Here is a 25,886-nt window from a genome sequence, read left to right as displayed (position 1 = left end):
TGAAAACAACGAGAAGAGGCAGGAACGAAGATTTGGAGATATGCTTTAGAGGTCCAGACTATGGGGTGCCCGGAAAAATGAATAATTACAATTTAGACTACAATTTGGCCGTTTTTTTTATTTTAGTTTATTGTTTTTAATCAGATTATGATGCGGATATGTTGATTGGCTGTTTTTATTGGGAAATTAATAAAAATGATTTAAAAAACAACAACAGTCATACATCAGGGTGCAATTAATTCTTCCTTACTTACATGCTGTAAAAGTAAACCTCATTTATTCACTTCTGTAAATATATCCCACTGTATATATATTCCCCCCACACATTTAATCCCCACAACAATCTTGCGAGGTAGACTAGGCTGAGAGACAGTGACCAGCCCAAGGTCCCCCTATGAACTTCTGGGTTCAAGTGGGGATTTGAAACTTGGCCTACCAAATCCCAATCCAACCACTACAACCACACTGACTCACTTGCTGGGTATAAAAATGAGCCATCCCTTCAGTTTTTAATTCAAGGGGAGCAAAACACGTGTAAGCTACCAGGAAGTGTTTAAAAAGATGCAGCACGCAAGTATAGGTGCAAATTTATGTTTTAATTTTCTCTCCCTCCCCTGCAAGGCGTTCCCTGCCCTGGGCGGTCAGTACTCACCCCAAACGGCGAGTTGAAGATGTCCGACCCATTTTCTGGGCCTCCAGGCCGAAGAGTTACATCTACCAAACTCAGGAATGGGATGAGTTTCCTAATGGCCGCTGGTGAGTGTGGCGGGGGGGGGGGGGGAGGTGGATGTATCCCTCTGGAAAGATCTGGTTGAACTGGGAAGCGATGGGAGGCCTATCTGAATTAAAACAGAAGATGCCAGAAAGATGCAACGGTTATAGACCAGTTGAGGTAGTTATATATAATTTTTATTAAATTTTACATTTCAAAATATTCTTTTAAACAACCTTAAATCCGTGACATCCCTTCTTCTCTTTCCGTGGTTCATTTTGCATACCATACGCCCTGCGTATTTTACATGAACTAAACCATTCAGGAGGGGACGCAGGTGGCGCTGTGGGTTAAAGCCTCAGCACCTAGGACGTGCTGATCGAAAGGTCGGCGGTTTGAATCCCTGCGGCGGGGTGCGCTCCTGTCGTTCGGTCCCAGCGCCTGCCAACCTAGCAGTTCGAAAGCACCCCTGGGTGCAAGTAGATAAATAGGGACCGCTTACTAGCGGGAAGGTAAACGGTGTTTCTGTGTGCTGCGCTGGCTCGTCAGAGCAGCAATGTCACGCTGGCCACGTGACCCGGAAGTGTCTGCGGACAGCACCGGCTCCCGGCCTATAGAGTGAGATGGGCGCACAACCCTAGAGTCTGGCAAGACTGGCCCGTACGGGCAGGGGTACCTTTACCTTTACCTTTAAACCATTCAGGAAACCATTGTTACATCCATCAAAACTTATTTACCCTGCTGAATTTATCTTAATGCTGTCAGCATTTTTAAATGAACACAATTTTCACCCATATATTCAGTAAACGTTTTCCAGTCTTCTCTAAATGTATGTTCTTCTTGTTCTCTTATTCTAGATGTTAAATCTGCAAGTTGCGCATATTTCATCAGTTTAAGTTGCCATTCTTCTTTGGTTGGGACCTCGTTTGTTTTCCATTTTTGGGCTAACAAGACATGGGCTGCAGTAGTAGCCTACATAAATAGTCTTTTTTGACACCTGGGAATTTCCCTCTACTGATAGGTTAATGGAATGACTTATCTCTTGGGCCTGTTAATTTCAGCGGGGCTACCCTAAGTAAAACCTAGTTGACTGAAACCCATAGGATTGTCCAGAAAAGACCCTATACTTTCTGGGCAGATTTCCTTGTTTCGTTCTGTAGTAAATGGGCGCCCAGCCACTTGCCCCTCCCTCACCTGTCTTTGCTCTCCGGCCAGATCAGGTTTCTTGAGCAAGGCTGGCAAACCCATTTACTTTTCAGAAACAGGACAAAATAGAACTGGTAGAGCTGCCACCACTCCCTCGACCCAGGGTTACCAGAAGCCACAGCTCAAGGGAGTCAGCTGTGCTCCTTTGTTCCTGGCTAACCCCAAACTACAAGTTGCTTCCACAAGCTTGCAGGCAGGAATCCTTTGGTAGAGCGTAACCAAGAAGTCTAGGCGTTGGAATTAGCTATTCCCCCGGATAGGCACACACAATACAAGGGAAAGTTTCTTTCTTAAAAATTTATTTTAAAACGTAAAGAACATGCTAAAAAGCAGGCACATCTTTTGGTAAATTACAAGTACAGAAAAAGAAGAACGTTGTAAATGATAGCTGACTATATACTCTCTTCTATAAGGCAAAGATAGGATAGTTAGAGTCTTTCAGAAATCCGCATCCAAAGGTCTCAGAAAATCTTCAACGCAAAAGCACAAAAGGACGAAAAGACGGCTGCTTTGGTGGACATCAGCAGCCGGGCGATTCTTTGCGAATTGCAGAGCGCACCTTTCAAACCATTCTCAAGATCTTTTATCCATAATTCGCACGTGGAATCAGAAACCCCCAAACACAGTCAGAACCCTGGATTATTTTTGAATCCTCCAATGACCAGCTTGTGGGCTAATAATTCTAACTTGTGGCAGCTGAGCCAATTAAGCCTTCAGAACCCAGATCAAGGTGTTTCCTCCCTTCCGATGGAGACTGGTGGAGCTTAGGCAGATGTACATTCCCAAGGAATTAAGGATAGATAACATTACAGAGGGTATGTTCATAACTTTGAACGCAGGTGTAAACCTTCAATTTAGCCCGAAATTTCCTTTCCCATAGTCATCCTCTCACGCCCTTGGAGCCAACAGGCTCACGGGTTAAAGCAACAGGACGGTTCCCATAATTCTTACTGGTTTCCCACAAGGCCTCATTTTCCACTTGACCAAAGAAAAGCTGCTAAGAAAGTACTAACTTTACTACACATTCCCTTGTTCGATTCATTATTTCATGAAATGGATACACCACTTGACTGTATAAAATCAAAAAATCAAATGAGCCTCGAAGCGGTTTGCGAAAAAGACAAAACGATAAAATTTATCGGTAAGAACAGCGATAATGTAATACTTTCAAGAGCTCAAGTTCACAACTAGCTAAAAACAGATGGAAATATGCATCAGTTTTCTAAACATCTGGGTGGGCTTCACGAATGTTTCTAGCACAGAGTACAGTGAAGGCAGCTGCCTGATGTCCGTAGGCAGGAAGTTCCAGAGTTTGGGTATTGCCACACGAAAAGATGGACTTCTTATAAATTTAGAACAGGGATTCTGTGGTCCCTGCAACAGTTCTGCTGATGGGAGCAGTCAAGTGGGTGAATGTGGGGGAGGCCATCTTGCCTGTAAGGGGGCTTGTTCCTGCCCTGCCCTAACATGCCTTCTCTCCCGCAACCCTCAGGGGTAACTCATCCTCCCCAGCCTTTGGGGAGCTGAAGGATTATTACCTCTTCTACCTGAAGAGCAAATCTCCCAGGGACGAGCTGCTGAAGATGTGGGGCGAGGAGCTGACCAGCGAGGAAAGCGTCTTCGAGGTGTTCAGGTGTTACATCGCCGGAGAGCCCAACAAGGAGGGGCACAAGGTGAGAGATTCAGGGAGGGCCCTGGCCCATGAACCTCCACATAGGGGGTGAACAAGTGTGGGCGTCCGGTCTCTGGAGTCCTGACACAAGTCTCACATACCCTCCAATATTTCTCCAGTGAAAATGGGGGCGTCCTATTCCGTTGTTGTTATTGTTATACCAAACCCATCTGACTGGATTGCCTCAGCCATTCTGGGTGTCTTTCAACATCAATAAAAACATAATAAAACACACACACACACACACACACACACACACACACACACACAAATATTCATTCAAACAACCTTAAAATATCAATGGCTTTCCTTCTTCCCTTTCCATGGTTCATTTTGCACAACATAAATCCCTACATATTTTACATAAACTATACCATTCAGTATTCCATTACAGTGGTTTGTTGTTGTTTAGTCGTTTAGTCGTGTCCGACTCTTCGTGACCCCATGGACCAGAGCACGCCAGGCACCTCTGTCCTCCACTACCTCCCGCAGTTTGGTCAAACTCATGCTGGTAACCTCGAAAACACTATCCAACCATCCTCTGTCGCCCCTTCTCCTTGTGCCCTCCATCTTTCCCAGCATCAGTGTCTTCTCCAGGGAGTCTTCTCTTCTCATGAGGTGGCCAAAGTACTGGAGCCTCAGCTTCAGGATCTGTCCTTCCAGTGAGCACTCAGGGCTGATTTCCTTAAGAATGGATGCGTTTGATCTTCTTGCAGTCCATGGGACTCTCAAGAGTCTTCTCCAGCACCATACTTCAAAAGCATCAATTCTTCGGCGATCAGCCTTCTTTATGGTCCAGCTCTCACTTCCATACATCACTACTGGGAAAACCATGGCTTTAACAGTGGTACCTCGGGTTAAGTACTTAATTTGTTCTGGAGGTCCGTTCTTAACCTGAAACTGTTCTCAACCTGAAGCACCAATTTAGCTAATGGGGCCTCCTGCTGCTGCCGCGCCACTGCTGCACAATTTCTGTTCTCATCCTGAAGCAAAGTTCTTAACCCGAGGTACTATTTCTGGGTTAGCGGAGTCTGTAACCTGAAGTGTATGTAACCTGAAGCGTCTGTAACCTGTATTATCACTGTAATACCACTGTATTACATCCCTCAAAACTTATTTACACTGTTGAATTTATTTTAATGCTGTCAACGTTTTCAAGTGTACACAATACCACCGCCCCCATATATTCAATAAACATTTTCCAATCTTCTTTAAATGTGTGTTTTTCTTGTTCTCTTATTCTATACCGTAGGTCCGCAAGCTGCGCATATTCCATCAGTTTTAAACTTGAACTGATAAAATATTTTAAAAACTTCCCTCTACAGGGCTGCCTTCGGATGTCTTCCAAAGGTCGCGTAGTTACTTATCTCCTTGGCTTGGGGGAGAGGGTCGCATAACTCCATACCCTCCAACATTTCTCTGATGAAAATTTTGTTGTTTAGTCGTGTCTGACTCTTCGTGACCCCATGGACCAGAGCACGCCAGGCACTCCTGTCCTCCACTGCCTCCTGTAGTTTGGTCAAACTCATGCTGGTAGCTTTGAGAACACTGTCCAACCATCTCGTCCTCTGTCATCCCCTTCTCCTTGTGCCCTCCATCTTTCCCAACATCAGGGTCTTTTCCAGGAAGTCTTCTCTTCTCATGAGGTGGCCAAAGTCTTGGAGTCTCAGCTTCACGATCTGTCCTTCCAGTGAGTACTCAGGGCTGATTTCCTTCAGAATGGATGCGTTTGAGCTTCTTGCAGTCCATGGGACTCTCAAGAGTCTCCTCCAGCACCATAATTCAAAAGCATCAGTTCTTCAGTAATCAGCCTTCTTCTGATGAAAATAGGGACTCTCTAAAAGGGGGACATTCTGGAATCAAATCAGAAACCAGGGCGGCTTCTGTAGATCCATAAATGCCCCTGGAAAATAGGGACACTTGGATGGTCTTGTTTCAGGCATTGCTTTCTGCTCCTCGGCTGTGAATTGTAGGAACCAACTGCTTTATACCAAGTCTGAACTTTGGTCCCATCTAGCTCAGTATTGCCTACACTGACTGGCAGCAATGGCTCTCCTAGTCCCAGCCCTACCTGGAGATGCCAGGAATTGAACCCAGGGCCCTTATGGATGCTGAGCAGGCCCTTCTCTACTGCTGAACTGCAGCCCCACAGTAAAAGGTGCTTGAAGGAACTTTGAAAATGTCAAGGAGATGAGTAACTAGACACCTGAAGGCAGCCCCGTATGGAGAAGCTTTTTAATGTTTTATTTTGTCCTCTTTTGTGTGCCTCCTCCTCGAGAGGTCCAGAGGGTGGCAACACGAGAACAGGGCCTTCTCTGCAGTGGCTCCCTGTCTGTGGAATGCTCTCCCCAGGGAAGTTTGCCTGGCGCCTTCATTACACACCTTTAGGTGCCAGGCAAAAAAGTTCCTTTTAAACCAAGCCTTTGGTTGATTTGATTTACATCCTATGCCCTTTTAAAAGGTGTGGGGTTTTTGTTTTTTGGAGGGGAGGACTATTGGGTGGTTGTTTTTATTTTTAATTTTGTGGTTTTATATCTTGATTTTTTTCTGTGAATCGCCCTGAGACCCCTGGGTATAGGGCGGTATATAAATTCAATAAATAATAATAATGCTTTTAATATATGTTGGAAGCTGCTCAGAGTGGCTGGGGCAACACAGTCAGATGGGCAGAGTACAGTGGTACCTCGGGTTACGGACGCTTCAGGTTACAGACTCCGCTAACCCAGAAATAGTACCTCAGGTTAAGAACTTTGCTTCAGGATGGGAACAGAAATCGCACGGAGGCAGCGGGAGTCCCCATTAGCTAAAGTGGTACCTCAGGTTAAGAACAGTTTCAGGTTAAGAACGGATCTCCAGAACAAATTAAGTACTTAACCTGAGGTATCACTGTACAAATAAATTATTGTTGTGGTTAACACATGTGTGTGTCTGCTTGAGGTATAACAGGGGGAAGGAATTTTAAAATTTAAGGGGATTTGGAAACATGGGAGAAAGCTGTGCATTTGTGTGCACACCCAACCTGCCCTCTCCCCTTTCCAAAATATTGATAGTTTTTTTCTCTCCCCCCCCCCCCCCATAGGTGACCTGCCTGCCTTGGAACGATGAACCTCTGGCGCCCGAGACCAACCTTATGAAAGAAGAGCTGGCCAAGGTGAACAGGAGAGGGATCCTGACCATCAATTCCCAGCCGAACATCAACGGCAAGCCCTCCACCGACCCGATTGTGGGCTGGGGTCCCGACGGAGGCTACGTCTTCCAAAAGGTAACATGGCTGGGGACATTATGCTCTTCTCTCCTTCCCTTCCATCTCTCAGTCCAAGCAGTTCTGTCCTCTTGCATAAGATCAATTTTTGTGTGAAAGGAAGAACCACACTGCCTTTCGTGGCAAAGCTTTAGGCACTTCCAGGGGTCAGGCTGGATGACCTCTGGGGTCCCTTCCACTCCACAGTTCTGCGATTCCAAGTCGTGTGCTATGGCAAATTAGGAAGGTAGATTTGTTTGACATGTTTATAGGCTGCTGTTCAGGGTCCGGTTTCAGAAAATGGTATACATCGCTCAGTAGGGATAGGAACACAGGAAGTTAGTTGTCTTTTAACATGAAGTCATATACAGTGGTACCTTGGTTCTCAAACACCTTGGTTCTCAAACGCCGAAAACTTGGAAGTGTTCAGGCGGCTAGTCCTAGTCTTTATAACCCTGTACCTTCTTCCAGAAGGCAGAAGCTGAAAGAGATCATTTCCGGGTAGCGCACTATCCTGCACTCTCTCTGCCGCTTTCTTATGGCACCTGGAAGAATAGAATTGATCCAAGGTGGGAAGAGTGCACCCAGTTATTCTCCCCGCAGTCTTTACAACCCTGGACAGCATTGTTTTTCGCCTGACCGTGCAGCTCCCAAACCACACACACAGACCATAATACACTCTCCACAGTGCAATGGTAAAATGCCATCAACAGGTCCTTTCAACCCTTCTCTTTAGACACAGGAACATAGGAAACTGTGTTCTGCTTAGTCAAGCCATTGCTCTGTCCAGCTCGGTCTCATCCATACGGACTGGTAGCAGCTCTCTGACGTTTCAGACCAGACTCTCTCCCAGGCAGACCTGGAAATGCGGAGGGTTCAACCTGGTCCCCGAGGCCTTCTGCATGCCAGGCAGGTGTTCTGCCACTGGGCTGTGGCTCGTCCCCTCGTCCTTTAGCTTGAAAAGTTGATCTGTAGCTGTAACTTGGCCCAAGCAATTCTCCATACTTGGTAGGCGTACACAAAGGTAAGGGGACCTCAGGCCGCAGGCAGCCTGGCCTAGTGGGAAGATTAATTAAGTGACCCAGCAAGATCGGATCTGATGAAGCATCACTTGCTACAGAGGAAGTATTACAAAATAACTTCTTTCAAGGCAGACAGCTTCTCCATAGGCAAGTGGTATGTTTTAGCAACGATATCCAACTGGATCCCTAAATAAAATGGGAATATGGGCAAAAGGTATTGAGCTATTGCTTGCCAGCTTCCAGCCCCCGCTTGGGCAGGGGGCATCTTGTGCTGCCATCATGATATGTAAATTTACAGGGCCGACGCTGGCCAGAACCCCTAAAGAAGTCCCGACAAAGCTGCCGCCGAGCCAGCTTCCTTTTCAGACACACACTCTGCAATGCAAAAAACACACTCCGTGCAGTGCACACACTCTCCATGCAATGCAACTACACACTCCGTGCAATGCAAAAAACACGCTCTGTGCAATGCAACTACACACTCCGTGCAATGCAACTACACACTCCCTGCAAAGCAAAACACACGCCATGCAATGCAACTACACCCTCCGTTCAATGCAACTACACCCTCCGTGCAATGCAAAACACACTCCCTGCAAAGCAAAACACACTCCATGCAATGCAACTACACCCTCCGTTCAATGCAACTACACACTCCGTGCAATGCAAAACACACTCCCTGCAAAGCAAAACACACTCCATGCAATGCAACTACACCCTCCGTTCAATGCAACTACACACTCCGTGCAATGCACACACACTCTGTGCAATGCAAAAAACACACTCTGTGCAATGCAACTACACCCTCCATGCAATGCCCTCACCCTCCGTGCAATGCACACACCCTCCGTGCAATGCAACTACACACTCCGTGCAATGCACACACACCCTCCATGCAATGCACACACCCTTCGTGCAATGCAACTGCAAATCTCTCACGCAATGCAATTGCAGCCCATGCAGTGCCGTCCTCTGCAACGCACAGAGCAAACTGCAATGCGGGCACGCAAAGGTGCTTTCTCCCAGTTGCATATTGCAAACGTGGCGCCCGTTACATCCCTCGCAGTGAGGTAACCACCAAAAGGACCTAAGTGTCCAGGTAGAGCAATGGGGGAGCATGCAGCTCCAGGAAGGATTTTTGCATTGGGCTACTCCAAACTCACTGTCAAATCACATGTCTGTGGCCACAGCATGAACCACCAAAATCATACATCCACTGTTTCGTTCAGAATCCCCCCCCCCCTTTTCCTCCTCTAAAAACTAGGTGCGTCTTATGGAGCGAAAATACGGTAAATACTGCCTTCAGACAGATGGGTGGGGTACAAATAAAAAAAATTATCATCCTCATCATCACTCGATAACCCTCTCCTCCATGAATTTGTCTTTTTTTAAATCAGTGGCTGTTGGTGCTTCTTGTGGCAGTGAGTTCCACAGTTTAACTGTGAAATACTTTTCTTTGGTCCAACGTTCGGCTTCATTGGATGTCTGGCATTATGGGAGCGCGAGAAGCACGTTATCAGTGTTCCCCACGGCTTGCGTTTCCTTTTCCGTGCCACGCATTAGTTTTCCCTCCTAAAAATAAAATAAATGTGACAAGCAGCCCATAAGATGGACTGCGCATAATTTTATAAAGTTCTGCCTCGTTGCCTCTTTCTCACATTTCCCTCTAAACCAAAAAAATCCCCAAATGTTGAAACCTCTCCGCATGTGGGAGACGTTCCGACTTTGGCTGGTGTTTCCTGAAACTCTTCCCAACTCCACGATACCCTTTTGGGAGGGTGGGGACCGCATGGGGAGAGCAGTGTTGTTAGCAGAAATATGAATCACCCCACACTTAGTCCTTTTACAATTTCTCTCTTTGTTGGAAGCTGCCTTAAAGGTAAAGGGACCCCTGACCATTAGGTCCAGTCGTGACCGACTCTGGGGTTGTGGCACTCATCTCGCTTTATTGGCCGAGGGAGCCGGCGTACAGCGTTTGGGTCATGTGGCCAGCAGGACTAAGCTGCTTCTGGCGAACCAGAGCAGCGCACAGAAACGCCGTTTACCTTCCTGCTGGAGCGGTACCTATTTATCTACTTGCACTTTGATGTGCTTTTGAACTGCTAGGTTGGCAGGAGCAGGGACCGAGAAGTGGTCAGCCAGATGGGCGGGGAACAAAGGAATAAATAAATATGATAATTCCAGATCCAACACAATTAGCCTTCCTCCCCTGTCTAGCCACCGCCGGTATGAAATTGTGTCTTCATTTTTTCTTTTCTTTTTTAATCATTTTTATTGATTTTCCAATAAAAATAGCCAATCAAGATACCCGAATCATAATCCAATTAAAAATAATAAACTAAAAACAAAACAACCAAATTGTAGTTATTAATTTTTACAGGCTCCCTATAGTCTGGACCTCTGAAGCATATCTCCAAATTTTCTTCCTGCCTCTTCTCGTTGCTTTCATATTTTCCTCCTTCTGATCTTAACGCTTTAAAGTTCTCCGTCCCTGGCTATGCGATTCTCAGTCATGTCAAAAATCATATATCCTTTCATAAATTGGATACAGCTTTATTTGTAAATATATATTTTTTGTGTCTTCATTTTTTCATATCGGTTTCTATTAAGGGTTTTCAGCATAAAACTCAATGAAAGCCAAACTAATCCAAAGACCTAGGGAAGAAGCAAGAATAAGGAAAAGAAGGAAATAAAGAAGTAGAAAAAGAAGAGAAGACGAAAAAGAAGTGTGTGTGTGTGTGTGTGTGTGTGTGTGTGTGTAAATCCACAAGATCCTCTATCCTAATTTTATCTTCACCCCCGAGGGATGACAGCCAACATGATCAAAGGTCTAAACCTTATGAGGAACGGTTGAAGGAGCTGGCTAGGTTTAACCTTGAAAAGAGGAGGCCAAGAAGAGGCAAGATAGCCAATTTCAAATTTTGAAAAATAAATTTCAAAAACCAAGCAGAGGGCCTTCTCGGTAGTGGCGCCCTCCCTGTGGAATGGCCTTCCTTCAGCTGTCAAGGAGATAAAAGAATTACACAACTTTTAGAAGACACCTGAAGGCAGGCCTGTGTAGGGAGGTTTTTAAAGCTTGATGTTTGTTTTGGTTTTGTTTTTTATTATATTTTTAGTTATTCTGTAAGCTGCCCATAGTGGTCATGTGAAAGATGGAACAAACTTGTTCTCTCCTGTTTTGGAGGGCAAGACTGGAACCAATGTTTTTTTAGCCCAAGACAACAGGTCTCCGGAGGGACGCGGGTGGCGCTGTGGGTTAAACCACAGAGCCTAGGACTTGCCGATCAGAAGGTCGGCGGTTCAAATCCTCATTATGGGCTGAGCTCCCGTTGCTCGGTCCCTGCTCCTGCCAACCTAGCAGATCGAAAGCATGACAAAGTGCAAGTAGATAAAAAGGTACCGCTCCGGCGGGAAGGTAAACGGCGTTTCCGTGCGCTGCTCTGGTTTGCCAGAAGCATCCCATGGGACGATGCCAAGGGCTTCCTGGCCTCCTTTGAGCGGGTGGCCGAGGCCTGCCAGTGGCCCAAGGGAGAGTGGGCGGCCAGGCTGCTGCCAGCCCTCCGAGGAGGGGCCGAGTGGGCCTTTGGCAGCCTGGAGGCCAGCGACAGAGAGGATGATGGGGAAGTGAAGGCGGCCATCTTGCGCGGGGACACCACCGCCCAGGAGAAGCAGCAGCGGCAGCAGCACTTCCGCCGCTTCTGCTACCAGGAGGCCGAGGGGCGAGGCCTATGGCCGCCTCCAGGAGCTCTGCCGTGGGTGGTTAAAAGTGGACCGGCACACCAAGGAGCAGATTCTGGAGCTGCTGGTCCTGGAGCAGTTCCTGGCTATCCTGCCGCCCGAGGTCCAGGGCTGGGTCAGGGAGGCCGGGCCTGAGAGCTGCTCCCAGGCAGTGGCCCTGGCCGAGGAAGACCTCCAGGCGCAACGGGAAGCTGAGGGGCAGGAGCTCACATGCGCCTTGGGGCTGTGTTGCTGGGGGGCTCCTGTGGGGCTGATCCTGCCACTCCCTGGGTTGTTAACCAAGAGAGCGAAGCCTGTCCGTTTCATGCTGATTAAGGAGGGGAAGTCCAATTCTATGCCCCTAGCTCACTCAGGGAAACACTTAATCTCAGGGTTGCGGGTTCAAGTCCCGTTTGGGGGCAAAAGATTCCTGCGTTGCAAGGGGTTGGACTAGATGACCCTCAGGATCCCTTCCAACTCTATGATTCCTGTGCTCTTCTAGGCATACTCCCCAAGTGTCCCTTGTCTCCAATGACAGTTCTGGAATTATGAAAGCCATCCCAGCTTCTGATTTGATCCTGGACTGTCCCTAATTCCGCTGCCAGTGCCGAGATCGGGGAATAGTATGAGCTGGCCCTTGTCCCAAGCCATGGCGGCTGCGGCGGCTGTGAGAGGGCATCCTGTTGCCTCTCCATGGCCTCTCCACGGCCGCTGCTACCAGCTTCCTCCCTTGGGCAGCTGCTAGTGGCTGCTAGATAGCGGGTGGGGAGGAGAGGCCACCACCATTAAGGCCCTGTTTGACGCGCCAGCTCTGAGGGGGAGGCAGAGGACAAGAAGAAAGAAAGAAATATTTAGCTGGGAAAGAAGAAAGGGGGAGTGGAGCAGAGCACAAGGAATCTTGATTTTTGGACAGGGAAACCTCAGTTTTCGAGCGTATCGGATGCTGAACGATTCGGAACCCGAACGCCGAAAACTCGGAAGCAATTCTTTTCGTTTCAAAGTCAAACGGCTTCCGAGTCACATTTCTCCATTTTTTCAAGGGATTTTACGCCCATTGCGCCTCGGCTGTCGAAAGTTTTGGAAGTCGAACGGTCTTCAGGAACGGATTGCGTTTCAAAAACTGCTGTATTTGAAAAAAGTGATTTGTGCGTCTGCATCTAATCTTGCCCCTTTCTAAAATGTATTCATTGGCGTGTGCTTCTCTTTTTGTCAATTGACCAAAAAAGAAAGCCGGGGTGAAGGGTTTTTCTCAGGAGGGCGTTTGTGCTGCATCCCATTGGTGTGGTCGTGGTGGAAATGCTCTGCTGGGATGGGTTGGGGAACAAAAATGGGGGTTGGGGATGAGGAGGGTCAGTTGAGTGGGGAGTGACAAATGCCCCTCTTTTCATCTAAGGAACGTTGGAGGGTATGGCTGGGTGGTGGCTTCAGGGTGGGGTTTGAGGGAGGCTCTGGGTTTTCCGCCCAGGCCTCTCCCTCCTTGCCCTGTTGCTCTGTCCTGACAGGGTTCCTTCCTGATGTTGCAGGTGGGATTTGAGGAGGCCGCCGCAGATGTCTCTGAGGAAGTGCCGTCCGCATATGTCGAACAGAGGCCCCTATACGTGGAGGCCAAGCAGGAAGATGCAAGCGAGGCCCAACTGGCAGGTAAGTAGGGCCGGATTTAGAGTCGTGCCCCCTGGATCATGCACCTTCATTGTATTGCTCCCATCACAGGCTGAAGACACCACCACTTTGGCTTCGCGTGTGCAGAGGAGGGCAACTAGGATGATCTAGAAGCTAAGCCTTGTGAGGAACGGTTGAAGGAGCTGGGGATGTTTAGCCTGCAAAAGAGGAGACTGAGAGGAGATATGGTAGTGTGATGGGATGATGAGCTGCTTGTGCGTAAAATGCAAGTCCCTCAGAGTTTGATCAGGTTTTCAAAGCTCTGCCTGTGACGGAGCCCCACCGGCATGGCTGCGTCAGTCGCTAGCAGAATCCGAAAGTGGTTGCTTTCGGAATCGTTTCCAACATAAAAGCTCCTTAACGGAAACACGTCTTCTGGACTCTCGGCGTGACAGTTTCCGGCGAGGAGTGGGTGTCCCTATAGGAGGTCCTGAGACCTCCCCACTGTTTTCGCTGGAAGCGTCTCTGAGCCATCCCTCCGACTCACTTTCCCTTGGAGTTCCTCCTCTCCCCCTACTGGTTCCCTCTTCAGCTGCTAAGTCTCTCTCAACCTCAGTGAGCCTTTGCACCTCCTGTCCTTCCGATGGCAGTTCCCTGACATCCACCTCCCCTCCAGGGCCCCCTTCACCCCCTCCCGTCTCCTCCCCTAAGGGCGGTGAGGAGGTAAAACCCCTGAAAGAACCTCCCTCATCTTCCGAAGTCTGTGCAATGGTAAAAATACACTTTTCTTTCTCCTAAAGTCAATTATGAGTTCTTTGGGTTTTTTGGTGTTAAGCATAAGATTGTTTTCTTTACACCATTGAATTAACCCCTGTACTTCTTTCCTATAAGCAGTCTCATCGTTCTCACTAATGAGCCCCACCACTGTTGTATCATCCGCAAATTTGATGATTGTGTTGGACTTATACAGTGGGGTGCAATCAAATGTGTACAGGGAATAGAGAAAGGGACTTAGCACACATCCCTGAGGGGCTCCTGTGCTTAATACTAGAGTAGAAGAATAGTAAGGTCCCATTCTCACTGTCTGCGGCCTATCAGTCAGGAAATTCCTTACCCACAGACAGATCTTCTGATGTATACCCAAATTGGTCATTTTAAGAAATAACCTGTCTGGCAGAATTGTATTGAAGGCAGAACTGTAGTCCACAAACAACAGCCTTGCGTAGGTTCCCTGTCGTTCTAGATGACTCAGTACAGTATGGACAGCGATGGAAATAGCATCATCAGTAGATCTGTTTCTTCTGTATGCAAACTGGAACGGGTCTAGAGTGGATGGAAGACCAGCCTTAATATGATCTAGCACCAATCTCTCAAAACATTTCATAACGACAGATGTTAGGGCTATTGGTCTATAGTCATTGAGAGATACCACCACTGACTGCTTGGGGACTGGCACTATAATCGATGTCTTCAGGCAGGTAGGGACAGAACCCTGCAACAGGGATAGGTTAAAAATGTCCGTAAATACACCAGCTAATTCTGCAGCGCAGTCCCTAATAACCCGTCCCATGATTCCATCCGGTCCAGCTGCCTTCCTAATGTTAATGCTCCGAAAGGCACGTTGTACGTCACAGGTCTGTAATAAAAATGGTTGTCTATCAGTAGTAGTTTCTGATGATGTGCTGGTAGCCAATGCTGTAGTGACGGTAGTTCCAGTTCCCTCCTCAAAGCGACTAAAAAATTGATTCAGTTGATCAGCCAGGTGCGCACTGCTGCTAGCCAGTTCGTTTTTAATATTTTGCCCTGTAATTTGTCGCAGGCCTTGCCATACTCGACGAGGGTCGGAGCTCTCAAATGTTTTTCGATCCTCCGGCAGTACATAGCTTTGGCGTTCCTAATGCCCTTTTTCAATTTGGCTCTGGCTTCTCTATACTGTTGCGCATCACCAGAGTGAAAAGCAGCATTTCTTGCCTTTAACAGAAGATACACATCCCTGTTTAGCCAGGGCTTATTGTTAGGGAACACCCGTATTTGTTTGGTGGTAGTGACAACATCAATGCAGCTTTTAACGTAGAACAGTACTGTTGAAGCGTATGTGTCCACATTATTCTCCACAAAAAGCGACCACTCGGTGCTCCGAAAGCAATCTTGAAGTTGCTCAGATGCACCTACTGGCCACACTCGTATCTCTCTAGTTGATGGTCTAATTCTGCGTACGAGAGGTCTATATGATGGTATCATAAGTAAAGATATGTGGTCTGACTGCCCCAAATTGGGCAAGGGCTTGGTCTTGTATCCATGCATGATGTTACTATATACTCGGTCCAGGGTATTTCCCCCCCTAGTGGGACAATCAACATACTGGTGGAACTTAGGGAGCACAGTCCTTAAATCGGCTCGGTTAAAATCACCAGCAACCACAAATGCTCCATCCGGGTGGGCCCGCTGCTGTCTGCTAATAGCAGTTAGCAGGTGACCCATAGCTGTAGTAGTGTTTGCATCGGGAGGTATATACACCGCTGTTATTATAACAACATTAAACTCACGTGGCAAATAAAAAGGGCGGCACTTCACCACTAGGTACTCCAAGTCAGGAGAGCAATGTGTGTCCATTTGTTTAATGTCCGAGCTCCAGTTGTTATTTATATAAACGCAAATTCCTCCTCCTCTGCTCTTCCCGGATTCGGCGGTTCTATCCGCTCTAATTACTGAGCGTCCTTCTAGCTGCAGGAGTCCCTGTGGAAAGGAGGGATCCAGCCACGTCTCTAGAAGGACCATAACACAGCAGTCCCGGATACTTTTCTGCCGAGAGGTAATAAGTTCCAACTCCTCTACCTTGTTGGGTAAGGATCTCACATTTGATACAAGGAGACTTGGCAATGCAGGCTTGTGGGGATTTTTACCTAGCCTCGCTCGTAGTCCAGCCCTGCAACCCCTCTTCTGCTTGCGCCCTCTCCTTTTTCTTGTCTGACAAGCGGTACCCCAGGAATTCCACCTCCTTGGTATGAAACTGACACTTCTTCAGTTTCACCCACAGCTGGTTGGCTTGCAGCCTGCCCAACACTTCTCGAACGTCCCTCACATGCTGCTCCTCATCCTCCGAATATACCAACACGTCGTCTAAAAAGGCCACACAATTCTTGTAGAGCAAAGGTCCCAGGACGTGGTTCATAAAGGCTTGAAAGCACGCCGAACCTGCTTGTAGACCGAAGGGCATCACGAGGTATTCAAAGGCTCCCAAAGGGGTGAACATGGTGGTCTTCCATTCATCCCCCTTCCTTATGCGTATCAGGTTGTACGCCCCCCGCAGGTCCAGTTTTGTAAAAATCTTTCCCTTCCTCACCCTGGTCAAAATGTCATCAATTCGGGGCATAGGGAAAGCCAGGGGTTCCGACACTGCATTCAGGGCCCTAAAGTCCACTACAAGCCTCGGCTTATCTGTGTTTTTTTTGTCCACAAAAAACACTGGGCTGCCCCCCACCGCTCGGGACTCTCTGATGAAACCTCGTTTCAGGTTTTTGTCAATGAACTCCCTCAACTCCTGCATCTCCCTGTCTGACATGGCGTACAGCTTGCCCACTGGGAGTTGGGCCCCAGGGAGTAGATTGATTTGACAGTCAAAGGGTCTGTGCGGCGGCAGTTTGTCTGCTTCCTTTTCGCTGAATACGTTGCTCAGATCTGCGTATTGCGGGGGCACCTTCCCTTTATCCGTTACTTCCATTCCGGCTAGGGTGACTCTGGCTCCTCCCAGAACCTTCCCCTCTTTGCAGTGTTCTAGGCAATGCGCTGACCCAAAGGAGACCACCCTCTGATGCCAGCCCACTAGCGGGTCGTGTAGCGCCAGCCAGCTCATCCCCAAAATGATGGGAGCTCCTCCCAAGGTGGCCACGTTAAACGCTATCCGTTCGGTGTGCCTTGCCACCCTCATTATCATCGGGACAGTCTGTTGGCTAACTTCTCCCAACAGCTCTCTGCCGTCAATCGTGGTCACCTGCAAGGGGTTACTTAAAGGGATGGTCTGTATCTGGTGCCCAGCTGCAAACTCCTTACTCATGAAATTACAGGAGCTGCCTGAATCCAAAAGCGCCTTGATCTTTAGTGGGTGTCCGTTTGGCAGCTCTAGTAACACCTCTATCACTAAAGCAGGTCTTGGAGGTTCCGGCGTGGGCACTTTCACTGCTCTTTGGCCTGGCTGCTGTGCCCCGACGGTGGCAGCCAGGCGTTGGCTTTTACTTGCTCCTTGCCTTCCTCCTCTTTTTCCCCAACAGCTCCTGCCATCCCTTGCCATTCCTTTCTTTGTGGGCAGACTCTGGCAAAGTGCCCTGGCTGTTGGCAGAGATAACATTTCTTGGCGCTCTTTCCCTCCTTCTTCCGCCCTTCACTGGGATTTGAAACTGCGCGCGCCCGCGCTGTTCCAACTTCCATCGGCTCTGCCAGCGGGAAAGGTGGCTCTGGAATGTCTGGAATGCGGAACTCCCTCCAACGTTCCCCTTTCCCTTCCCGCTTTTCCAAAGCCCTCGCCTCCTGGCGTGCTCCTATGGCCAGCGCGGATTTGGTCAGCTGGTCCATAGACTCCGCCCTGGGCCCCCGGGAAAGTTCATCTTTCACGGCCGAAGAAAGCCCCTCTTCGAAAAGCATCTGGATGGGTTCCGCCGATAGATCCCACCCCAATTTATGGATCAGCATGGTAAACTCAGTCCAGTACTCACGGACAGATCGGCTCCCCTGTTTGCAAGCCATTAACTGCCTTCGCACCACTCCCTGCTCAATGTCGCTGGAAAACATCAGGTCCATGGCACGAAAAAACTTCCTTGTGTCCTTTAGGATCTCATTATTCACTGCCATCAGGGGTCTAACCCAGTCCTTCGCTCCCGATTCGAGATGGCCAATCACAAAAGCCACTCGCAATTCCTCGTCGGGGAAGTCATCAAACTGCAGGTTGAGAGCATATTGCATCTCTGTTCTAAAGGCATGATAGTTCCTGGGATCCCCCCCAAACTTCTGCACCAATCCTGGCACCTTTCTGGCGAGCGGGGTGGTTTTCTCCTTTCCCTTTTCTGCATCCTGAGCCCTCCTCTCCTCGAGCCTCGCCGTTTGCAGCGCAAGCTGGATCTCCAACGCCCTGTACCTTTCTTCCAGGCTTGGACCCCCTCCAGCTGCTCCTGCTCCTCCGGTTCCGGCTGGGTCGCTCATGATGCCTCTCCCTGCACAAGCTGGCTTTCGAGGACTTTCGGATTGCTGTGATGGGATGATGAGCTGCTTGTGCGTAAAATGCAAGTCCCTCAGAGTTTGATCAGGTTTTCAAACCTCTGCCTGTGACGGAGCCCCACCGGCATGGCTGCGTCAGTCGCTAGCAGAATCCGAAAGTGGTTGCTTTCGGAATCGTTTCCAACATAAAAGCTCCTTAACGGAAACACGTCTTCTGGACTCTCGGCGTGACAGTTTCCGGCGAGGAGTGGGTGTCCCTATAGGAGGTCCTGAGACCTCCCCACTGTTTTCGCTGGAAGCGTCTCTGAGCCATCCCTCCGACTCACTTTCCCTTGGAGTTCCTCCTCTCCCCCTACTGGTTCCCTCTTCAGCTGCTATGTCTCTCTCAACCTCAGTGAGCCTTTGCACCTACTGTCCTTCCGATGGCAGTTCCCTGACAGGTAGCCATCTTCAAAGATGGCTGTCACATGGAGGATGGAGCAAGCTTGTTTCCTCCTGCTCTGGAAGGTAGGATTCAAACCAGTTGCTTCAAGTTGCAGGAAAGGAGTTGGATGGGCATCTGCCATGGATGCTTTAGCTGAGATTCCTGCATTGCAGGGGGTTGGACTAGATCAGTGTTTCCCAACCTTTTTTGGGCAAAGGCACACTTGTTTCATGAAAAAAATCTCGAGGCACACCACCATGCCAGATGGGGAAAGGTCACTTTTTACTTATGTAAAAAAAAAAAAAAAAGTAACAGCATAGAAGGTAATGGTTAGGCTAGCATCCCTCTTCCAAATATGCTAGGTTTTTATTTGCAGGGACTGTTCTACATGGGAAAGCATTCAGCACTGTCATTCTCCCATCTGCCATCTGAATTGGTACTATTCTGGGTCAACTTACTCTGCTGCATGTGTAGATGAAAATGGCACCAAGTGTGGGGGAGGGGGCAGAACAGGTTTCAGATACAGGATATTAAGCATACACGTACTTCAGATTGAACTGGTTGCTTGCTTTGCAAGTTTTCATTTCCCAAATGACTGCCTTGGCAAGCGCAATACCTACCAGGCTCAACGCCGGTCTTGCGCTGCCGCTTCCCGCGCTCTCAAGGACCCGGGAGGAGGAAGGCGTGAAGGGAATCCCGAAGGTGCGAAAACCAGCCCAGTAGGCCGGCCGAAGCGAGCGGCGATGGGATGTGGGAGGGAGCTCGCTCGCCACCCCGCGTGTGCCTATGTGGGGCACGTTACAGCCCCGTGACGTCAGCGCCACGCAGGCAGCCAGGCAGGCAGACGGCGAGAGCCCCGCGCTGGGCGGCCTCTCCTCGCCGCCGCCGCCCCGCCTCTCGCCGCCCGACTCGCCCGCCTCCCTCCAGGCAACATCTCGCGGCACACCAGGCAACGTCTCGCTAGTGACTAGTGTGCCGCAGAACACCGGTTGGGAAACACTTGACTAGATGACCCTCGGGTCCCTTACAACTCTATGATTCTATGATCCAAGAGACACGTTTTTCAGGTCACAGCAGATCGCTGTGACTGTAAATTGTTTTGAACTGCTTTTAGCATTGATTCCCCCCCCCCCCCTTTATCACGGTCCAGAGACCCAACAAATTGTTACAAAGCAATGCACAATTCAGACAGCCTACCTCCAGGTTAAACAAGCATTTTGTTCAGACTTAAAGACAGGGATCATTGGTTCTTGCAACCACCGATAAAAACTTTGCCACTGCTAATGTTCTAGCGTTTGTCCGGTCTTCCAATAGGAACCTGACATAATGAGCCTCTGATTTTCCCAGGAAAGGTACCGGCAAGGGTAATATCAGTTCAGCCTTGGCTTGCTCATGTTTCGCAGCAAAATATGTTTTATAGAATCGATGTCTTGAGCACATGAGCAAAGTCTGTCCTGGTGGGGAACTCCTCTCAACCTGCCATCCAACTCTGCAGAAGGAAAGACGTTTAGTCTGGCTTTGGTGAACAACCTTAGATAATTTGGTACTGAATTTTAAATTTCTGTAGTCCAACATTTAAATTGTAGACCGCCTTTTCTGTGATGTAGGTATGATGTATGGACGGGTAGTCTTGAGTGACAGGGCAGGGAACTTAAAATGTCTATATAAGGCCTTGCGCACCATTGTTCTGGGTTCCCTATTAGGGACTTTGTCTTCTTTCCATCTCTGGGCCAGTAACAACCGGGTGGCTGTCGTCGCATACATAAAAAGTATTTTCTTCTCCCTTGGAATATCGGCACCTACAATTCCTAATAGAAAAACCTCTGCTCCCCCCCCCCCCAAGTTAATTTAAACATTTAAATTGTGCCATTGCTGGGATTCTTTGGTGTCAACATCTCCTCTCTCGACTCCTTCCAGGCTTACCTGGAGTTCTTCACCTCCAGCGAGAACGTCAGAGCCCTCCGAAGAACTACGGCCAGCGAGTGAATTACCACATTGTCAATGTCAAGGTGCGTCCTTCCTCAGTGCCAGATTACCAAACAGACAGACTGGGCACTGGCCTACGAGCCTAGGGGCCCCTCAACAACGGATCAAAATAATATTGATTGGCATGGTTGGCCAATTGGTGTCAAGGAAGGACAGGATGTTTTTTATGTATGCTACCACAGCAGCAAGGGTTCTTTTAGCAAAGTATTGGAAGACACAAGAACTACCCACGCTGGAAGAATGGCAGACGAAGGTGATTGATTATATGGGACTGGCGGAGATGACTGGCAGAATCCGTGATCAAGGAAAAGAGACGGCGGAAGAAGATTGGAAGAAATTTAAAGTATATCTTAAGAACTGTTGTAAAATTAATGAGTGCTAAAATGCCATGGGTAAAGAAACAATATAGAAGTACAGCTGTAAATGATTAAGTAAGAGAAGAAGGGGAAAAAAATAAAGAAAATGAGTAATCAGTTAATTGAAGTGAGGGGTTGCTGAAGAAATTTTAAAATAGGGATGCAGAAAGGGGAGGCATGGGGAAGTCGGGGAAGTAAGATTTATGAAAAAGAGGTTTTGAAATTATACGTGTTTATATGTTTGTTTGTCTATGTATTGTGTTTTGTATTGTTTTTAATTTATGTTGGAAAATTAATAAAAAATTATGGGAAAAAACAAAACAACAACAAAATAATATTGATTTGATCTTGAAAGAAAATTGGGAAATAATTTGTGAGGGGGCCTGCGAGATTCTGACTGCCTAGGAGCCTCCACTGGGTTTAATCCGACCCTGGTCCTTCCTCTGGTAGGCTGGCAGTGAAAACGTTTCCGTGGAAACTTGGGATGCTTGGACTGAGAGCGTATGTGGGGAGCAAACCCTCTGCTTGTGATCTCTGGAGAATATTTTGAGAACTGTTCAGCCTCTGCTAGGACAATTGGCATTGGGTTCATGGCTCCTCCTTGTGGCCCAGTTTCAATGCCTCCTGTTTAGCCAGAGAATCTGATCAGCTGAGCATATCGTTCCCTGGAGGAGTTTTCTGGATGCAGGGAGGAATAATAATAATAATAATAATAATAATAATAATAATAATAATAATAATTTATTTATACGCCACCCATCTGGCTGGGTTTCCCCAGCCACTCTGGGCGGCTTCCAACAGAACACTAAAATACAATAACCTATTAAACATTAAAAGCTTCCCTAAACAGGGCTGCCTTCAGACGTCTTCTAAAAGTTTGGTAGTTTTTTTCCTCTTTGACATCTGGCGGGAGGGCGTTCCACAGGGCAGGCGCCACTACCGAGAAGGCCCTCTGCCTGCTTCCCTGTAACTTGGCTTCTCATTGCAAGGGAACCGCCAGAAGGCCCTTGGCGCTGGACCTCAGTGTCCGGGCAGAACAATGGAGGTGGAGATGCTCCTTCAGGTGTACTGGACCGAGGCCTGTTCAGTTGGGCCTGAGATCTGTAAAAAAGAAAAAGAAAAAAGGTAAAGGACCCGTGGATGGTTAAGTCCAGTCAAAGGCGACTATGGGGTTGCGGAGCTCATCTCGCTTTCAGGCCGAGGGAGCCGGTATTTGTCCGCAGACAGCTTTCCGGGTCATGTGGCCTGCAGGACTAAACCGCTACTGGCGCAACGGGACACCGTGACGGAAACCAGAGCGCACAGAAACGCCGTTTACCTTCCCGCCACAGCAGTACCTATTTATCTACTTGCACTGGGGTGCTTTCGAACTGCTAGGTTGGCAGGAGCTGGGCCCGAGCAACGGGAGCTCACCCCGTGGCGGGGATTCGAACCGCTGACCTTCTGATCGGCAAGCCCAAGAGGCTCAATGGTTTAGACCACAGCGCCACCCGTGTCTTGAGATCTGTACAGGCCTGGCAGCAAGTTAACAGGTGTATACAAAACCGTGATGCAGCTGTTTCCCTCTCTTCCTTCTAAACAACCTCCTCTTTCCCGTCGGTAGGGTGAGAACATCACCAACGCGCATGAAATGCAACCCAACGCCGTAACGTGGGGCATCTTCCCCGGCAGAGAGATCATTCAGCCGACGGTTGTAGACCCGGTTAGCTTCATGTACTGGAAGGTAAGAGGGTTATTGTTCCCTGCCCTGCCCCAAACACCCAGGAAACTCTTAGCCTGTTGGTACAGATCTGGGGCTTTGGTACATTTCCGTGGAAAATGTATGTGAACAGAAGTACAAGGTGCCAATTACTATTCCCTAGAACTTGTGGTACCGGGGTACCTCTGCTCCTCTAATAACAAGTTGGGGGTAGAACCTCCACTTTTGCCTGCACAGGTTCAGTGAACTCATAGGTCTGTATCAAGTCATAAGAACATAAGAACCCGCTGGATCAGAGCAGTGGCCCATCGATGATGATGGTGGTGGTGGATAGGCAAACTAAGGCCCGGGGGCCGGATCCGGCCCAATTGCCTTCTAAATCCGGCCCATGGATGGTCCAGGAATCAGTTTGTTTTTACATGAGTAGAATGTGTCCTTTTCTTTAAAATGCATCTAGGTTATTTGTGGGGCATAGGAATTCGTTCATTCCCCCCCCCCAAAAAAATATAGTCCAGCCCCCCAAAAAGTTTCAGGGACAGTAGACCGGCCCCCTGCTGGAAAAGTTTGCTGACCCCTGATAATGATGATTGATTGATTGAGTTTATATACCGCCCTATACCTGGAGGTCTCAGGGTGGTTCACAGACAAATATAATCAGAATAAAAACAACAACCCAATAATACCCTACTCAGAAAAGAGCCACATTTTAAAAGGGTATAGGATAAGGTTACCAGACGTCCCCATTTTCCTGTGGACAGTCCCCAGATTTACAAATCAGTCCCCTGACAAAATCGTATCATTCCTATTGAAATTGAAAAGTGTCCCCAGATTCATTGAAAAAAATCTGGTAACCTTAGTATAGGATATTAAACAGATCAGCCAAAGGCCTGGTTAAAAAGGAACATTTTTGCCTGGCACTGGAAGGTGTGTAATGAAGGCGCCAGGCGAACTTCCCTGGGGAGAGCATTCCACAGACGGGGAGCCACTGCAGAGAAGGCCCCGTTCTCGTGTTGCCACCCTCTGGACCTCTCAAGGCGGAAGCGCACAAAGGAGAGCCTCAGAAGATGATCTCAGGGTCAGGGTAGGTTCATATGGTCACATCTAGTCACATTGGCTAAGCAGGGGCCTTTTCTGAATGCTAAGGGTCATAGCTCAGGGGTAGAGCATATGCTTTGGATGCAGGAGGGGCTCAGGTTCATTTCTCAGCACCTCCAGGTAGAGCTGGCAAATGTCCCTGTTTATGCAACACTGGAGAGCTGCTGCCAGTTAGTAGAGGCAGTGCTGAGCGTGACAGACCAAATAGTCTGGCTCTGTCTAAGGCAGCTTCTTCTGCCTGTAGCTCAGCGCAAGGGGATCTGCTTTGCACGCAGAATGCCCCGAGTTCAGTCTCTGGCATCTCCGGGGAGAACTGGGGGAGAACCCAGCCTGAAGCCCTGGAGAGCCACTGCTGGCCAGAGCAGGCAACACTGAGCGAGTTGCGCCGATAAGTCTGAGTCTGCATAATGCAGCCTCTTCCAGACGCTCATTCCCTGAGATCATCCTCCGAGACCCTCCTTCGTGTGCCTCCTCCTTGAGAGGTCTGGAGGGTCGCAACACGAGAACGGGGCCTTTACTGCAGTGGCTCCCCGTCCATGGAATGCTCTCCCCAGGCAAGTTCGCCTGGTGCCTTCATTATTTTTTTTTTAAATTATTCATTTTTCATTTTCGTTCATTACATACATCTCAAATTCTCAAAGACTTTCCCCAACTTTTTTGGTTTGTTTCTATTTTTACCCACTTTGCTATAATTATCCACCTTTAGGTGCCAAGCAGAAATGTTCCTTTTTAGTGCAGGCCTTTGGTTGATCCGATTTGCATCCTAGGCCCTTTTAAAATGTTTTTGTTTTTTATTATGTGTTTTGTGATTTTACATCTTGATTTTATTCTGTGGACCAACCTGAGACCCCCAGGTATAGGGCGGTATATACATTCAATAAATAATAATAATAATAATTCGTTTCCCATAGTTCCTCCTGCACTCCCAGCCCCACCTCAAATTGTTTTTAAGTGTGACCTGCTTCTCTCTCTCTGCCCCCCTCGGACAGGATGAGGCCTTTGCCCTGTGGATTGAGCAGTGGGCCAAGCTGTACGAAGAGGAGTCCCCCTCTCGCATGATCCTCCAGTACATGCACGACAACTATTACCTGGTCAACTTGGTGGACAACGACTTCCCCCTGGACAGCTGCCTCTGGCAGGTCTTGGAAGACGTGCACACGCTCTTGAACTGTCCGGCGGAACCTTGAAAGTTGAGAAAAGGCACGCAGCCTCCCAGATTTGGCTGGCAGCATAGTCAAAAACCTTAGGGATGCGAGGTTGGAACCACAGTGGCCCAGACACTCCTCTAGGGGGCGCCATTGGCTGAATTTCCCCCCATTGCCTTCAAAGCGGGAGGCCGGTTAAGACAGGCACATCTCCCTTCTGATCCAAAAGACTCTGAGGATGTTTTCGAGCCCTTCTTGGGTTATTACAATCCCTTTCCCCCTTATACTAATGGCAGCTAGAAATCCTTATCCCCACCCCAACCCCAAATCTCTGTCTGGCCCACCCCCATGTTTCTGGGTTGCACTCTAAAAAAGAAAGCTTTCAGCTGCTGCTTCAGTGCGCACCCTCTGATCAATGGGACTGATGGCTTCACAAGCCTCTAGTTCAGAACGGGAGTTGCAGAAAACCAGGATGAGCACAGCCGCCTGCGACGCAACTGCCCTCCTCTGGGGAGCCGCAGTGTGTGGCCGGCTATTTATTTTGTTTTTATTTTATTTTATTATATAGTCGCAGGATCGTGGTCTTCTTCCTGCGTCTTCTCGTTTTCTCTTGCAGGGGAGGGGGAAGTATTTAAAATGCTTGTAAAGGGAAGGAGAGAAGTGAAATCGAAATGAAATAAAATGTAGTTGATGCCTACGTTGACTTGCCTTTTAAAAAAGAACGGGAGGGAGAGCTTGGGACTTACTAGGGACTCACGTTGTAGCAGTGTGGCTGGGGGCACAGCATGGTGAATGCAGGGAGTT

The 25,886-nt window shown here is 48.5% G+C and overlaps 1 protein-coding gene across 1 annotated transcript; it reads left to right on the top strand.

The window, feature by feature from the left end:
• The first annotated feature begins 535 nt into the window (after positions 1-535).
• LOC144328308 (methylenetetrahydrofolate reductase (NADPH)-like) lies at positions 536-25,779 on the top strand. Its single transcript, XM_077930979.1, has 7 exons — positions 536-756; positions 3,411-3,591; positions 6,670-6,852; positions 13,094-13,211; positions 20,719-20,810; positions 22,747-22,866; positions 24,927-25,779. The coding sequence occupies exons 2-7, from the start codon at positions 3,502-3,504 to the stop codon at positions 25,122-25,124; spliced, it is 801 nt and encodes a 266-aa protein (XP_077787105.1). The 5' UTR covers positions 536-756; positions 3,411-3,501; the 3' UTR covers positions 25,125-25,779.
• The last annotated feature ends 107 nt before the right edge of the window (positions 25,780-25,886 follow it).

This window comes from Podarcis muralis, chromosome 7, assembly GCF_964188315.1.
Source record: "Podarcis muralis chromosome 7, rPodMur119.hap1.1, whole genome shotgun sequence".
NCBI classification, from domain to species: domain Eukaryota; kingdom Metazoa; phylum Chordata; class Lepidosauria; order Squamata; family Lacertidae; genus Podarcis; species Podarcis muralis.
The sequence above is the reverse complement of the archived record's forward strand: the minus strand, read 5'-3'. Positions and strand labels throughout refer to the sequence as shown.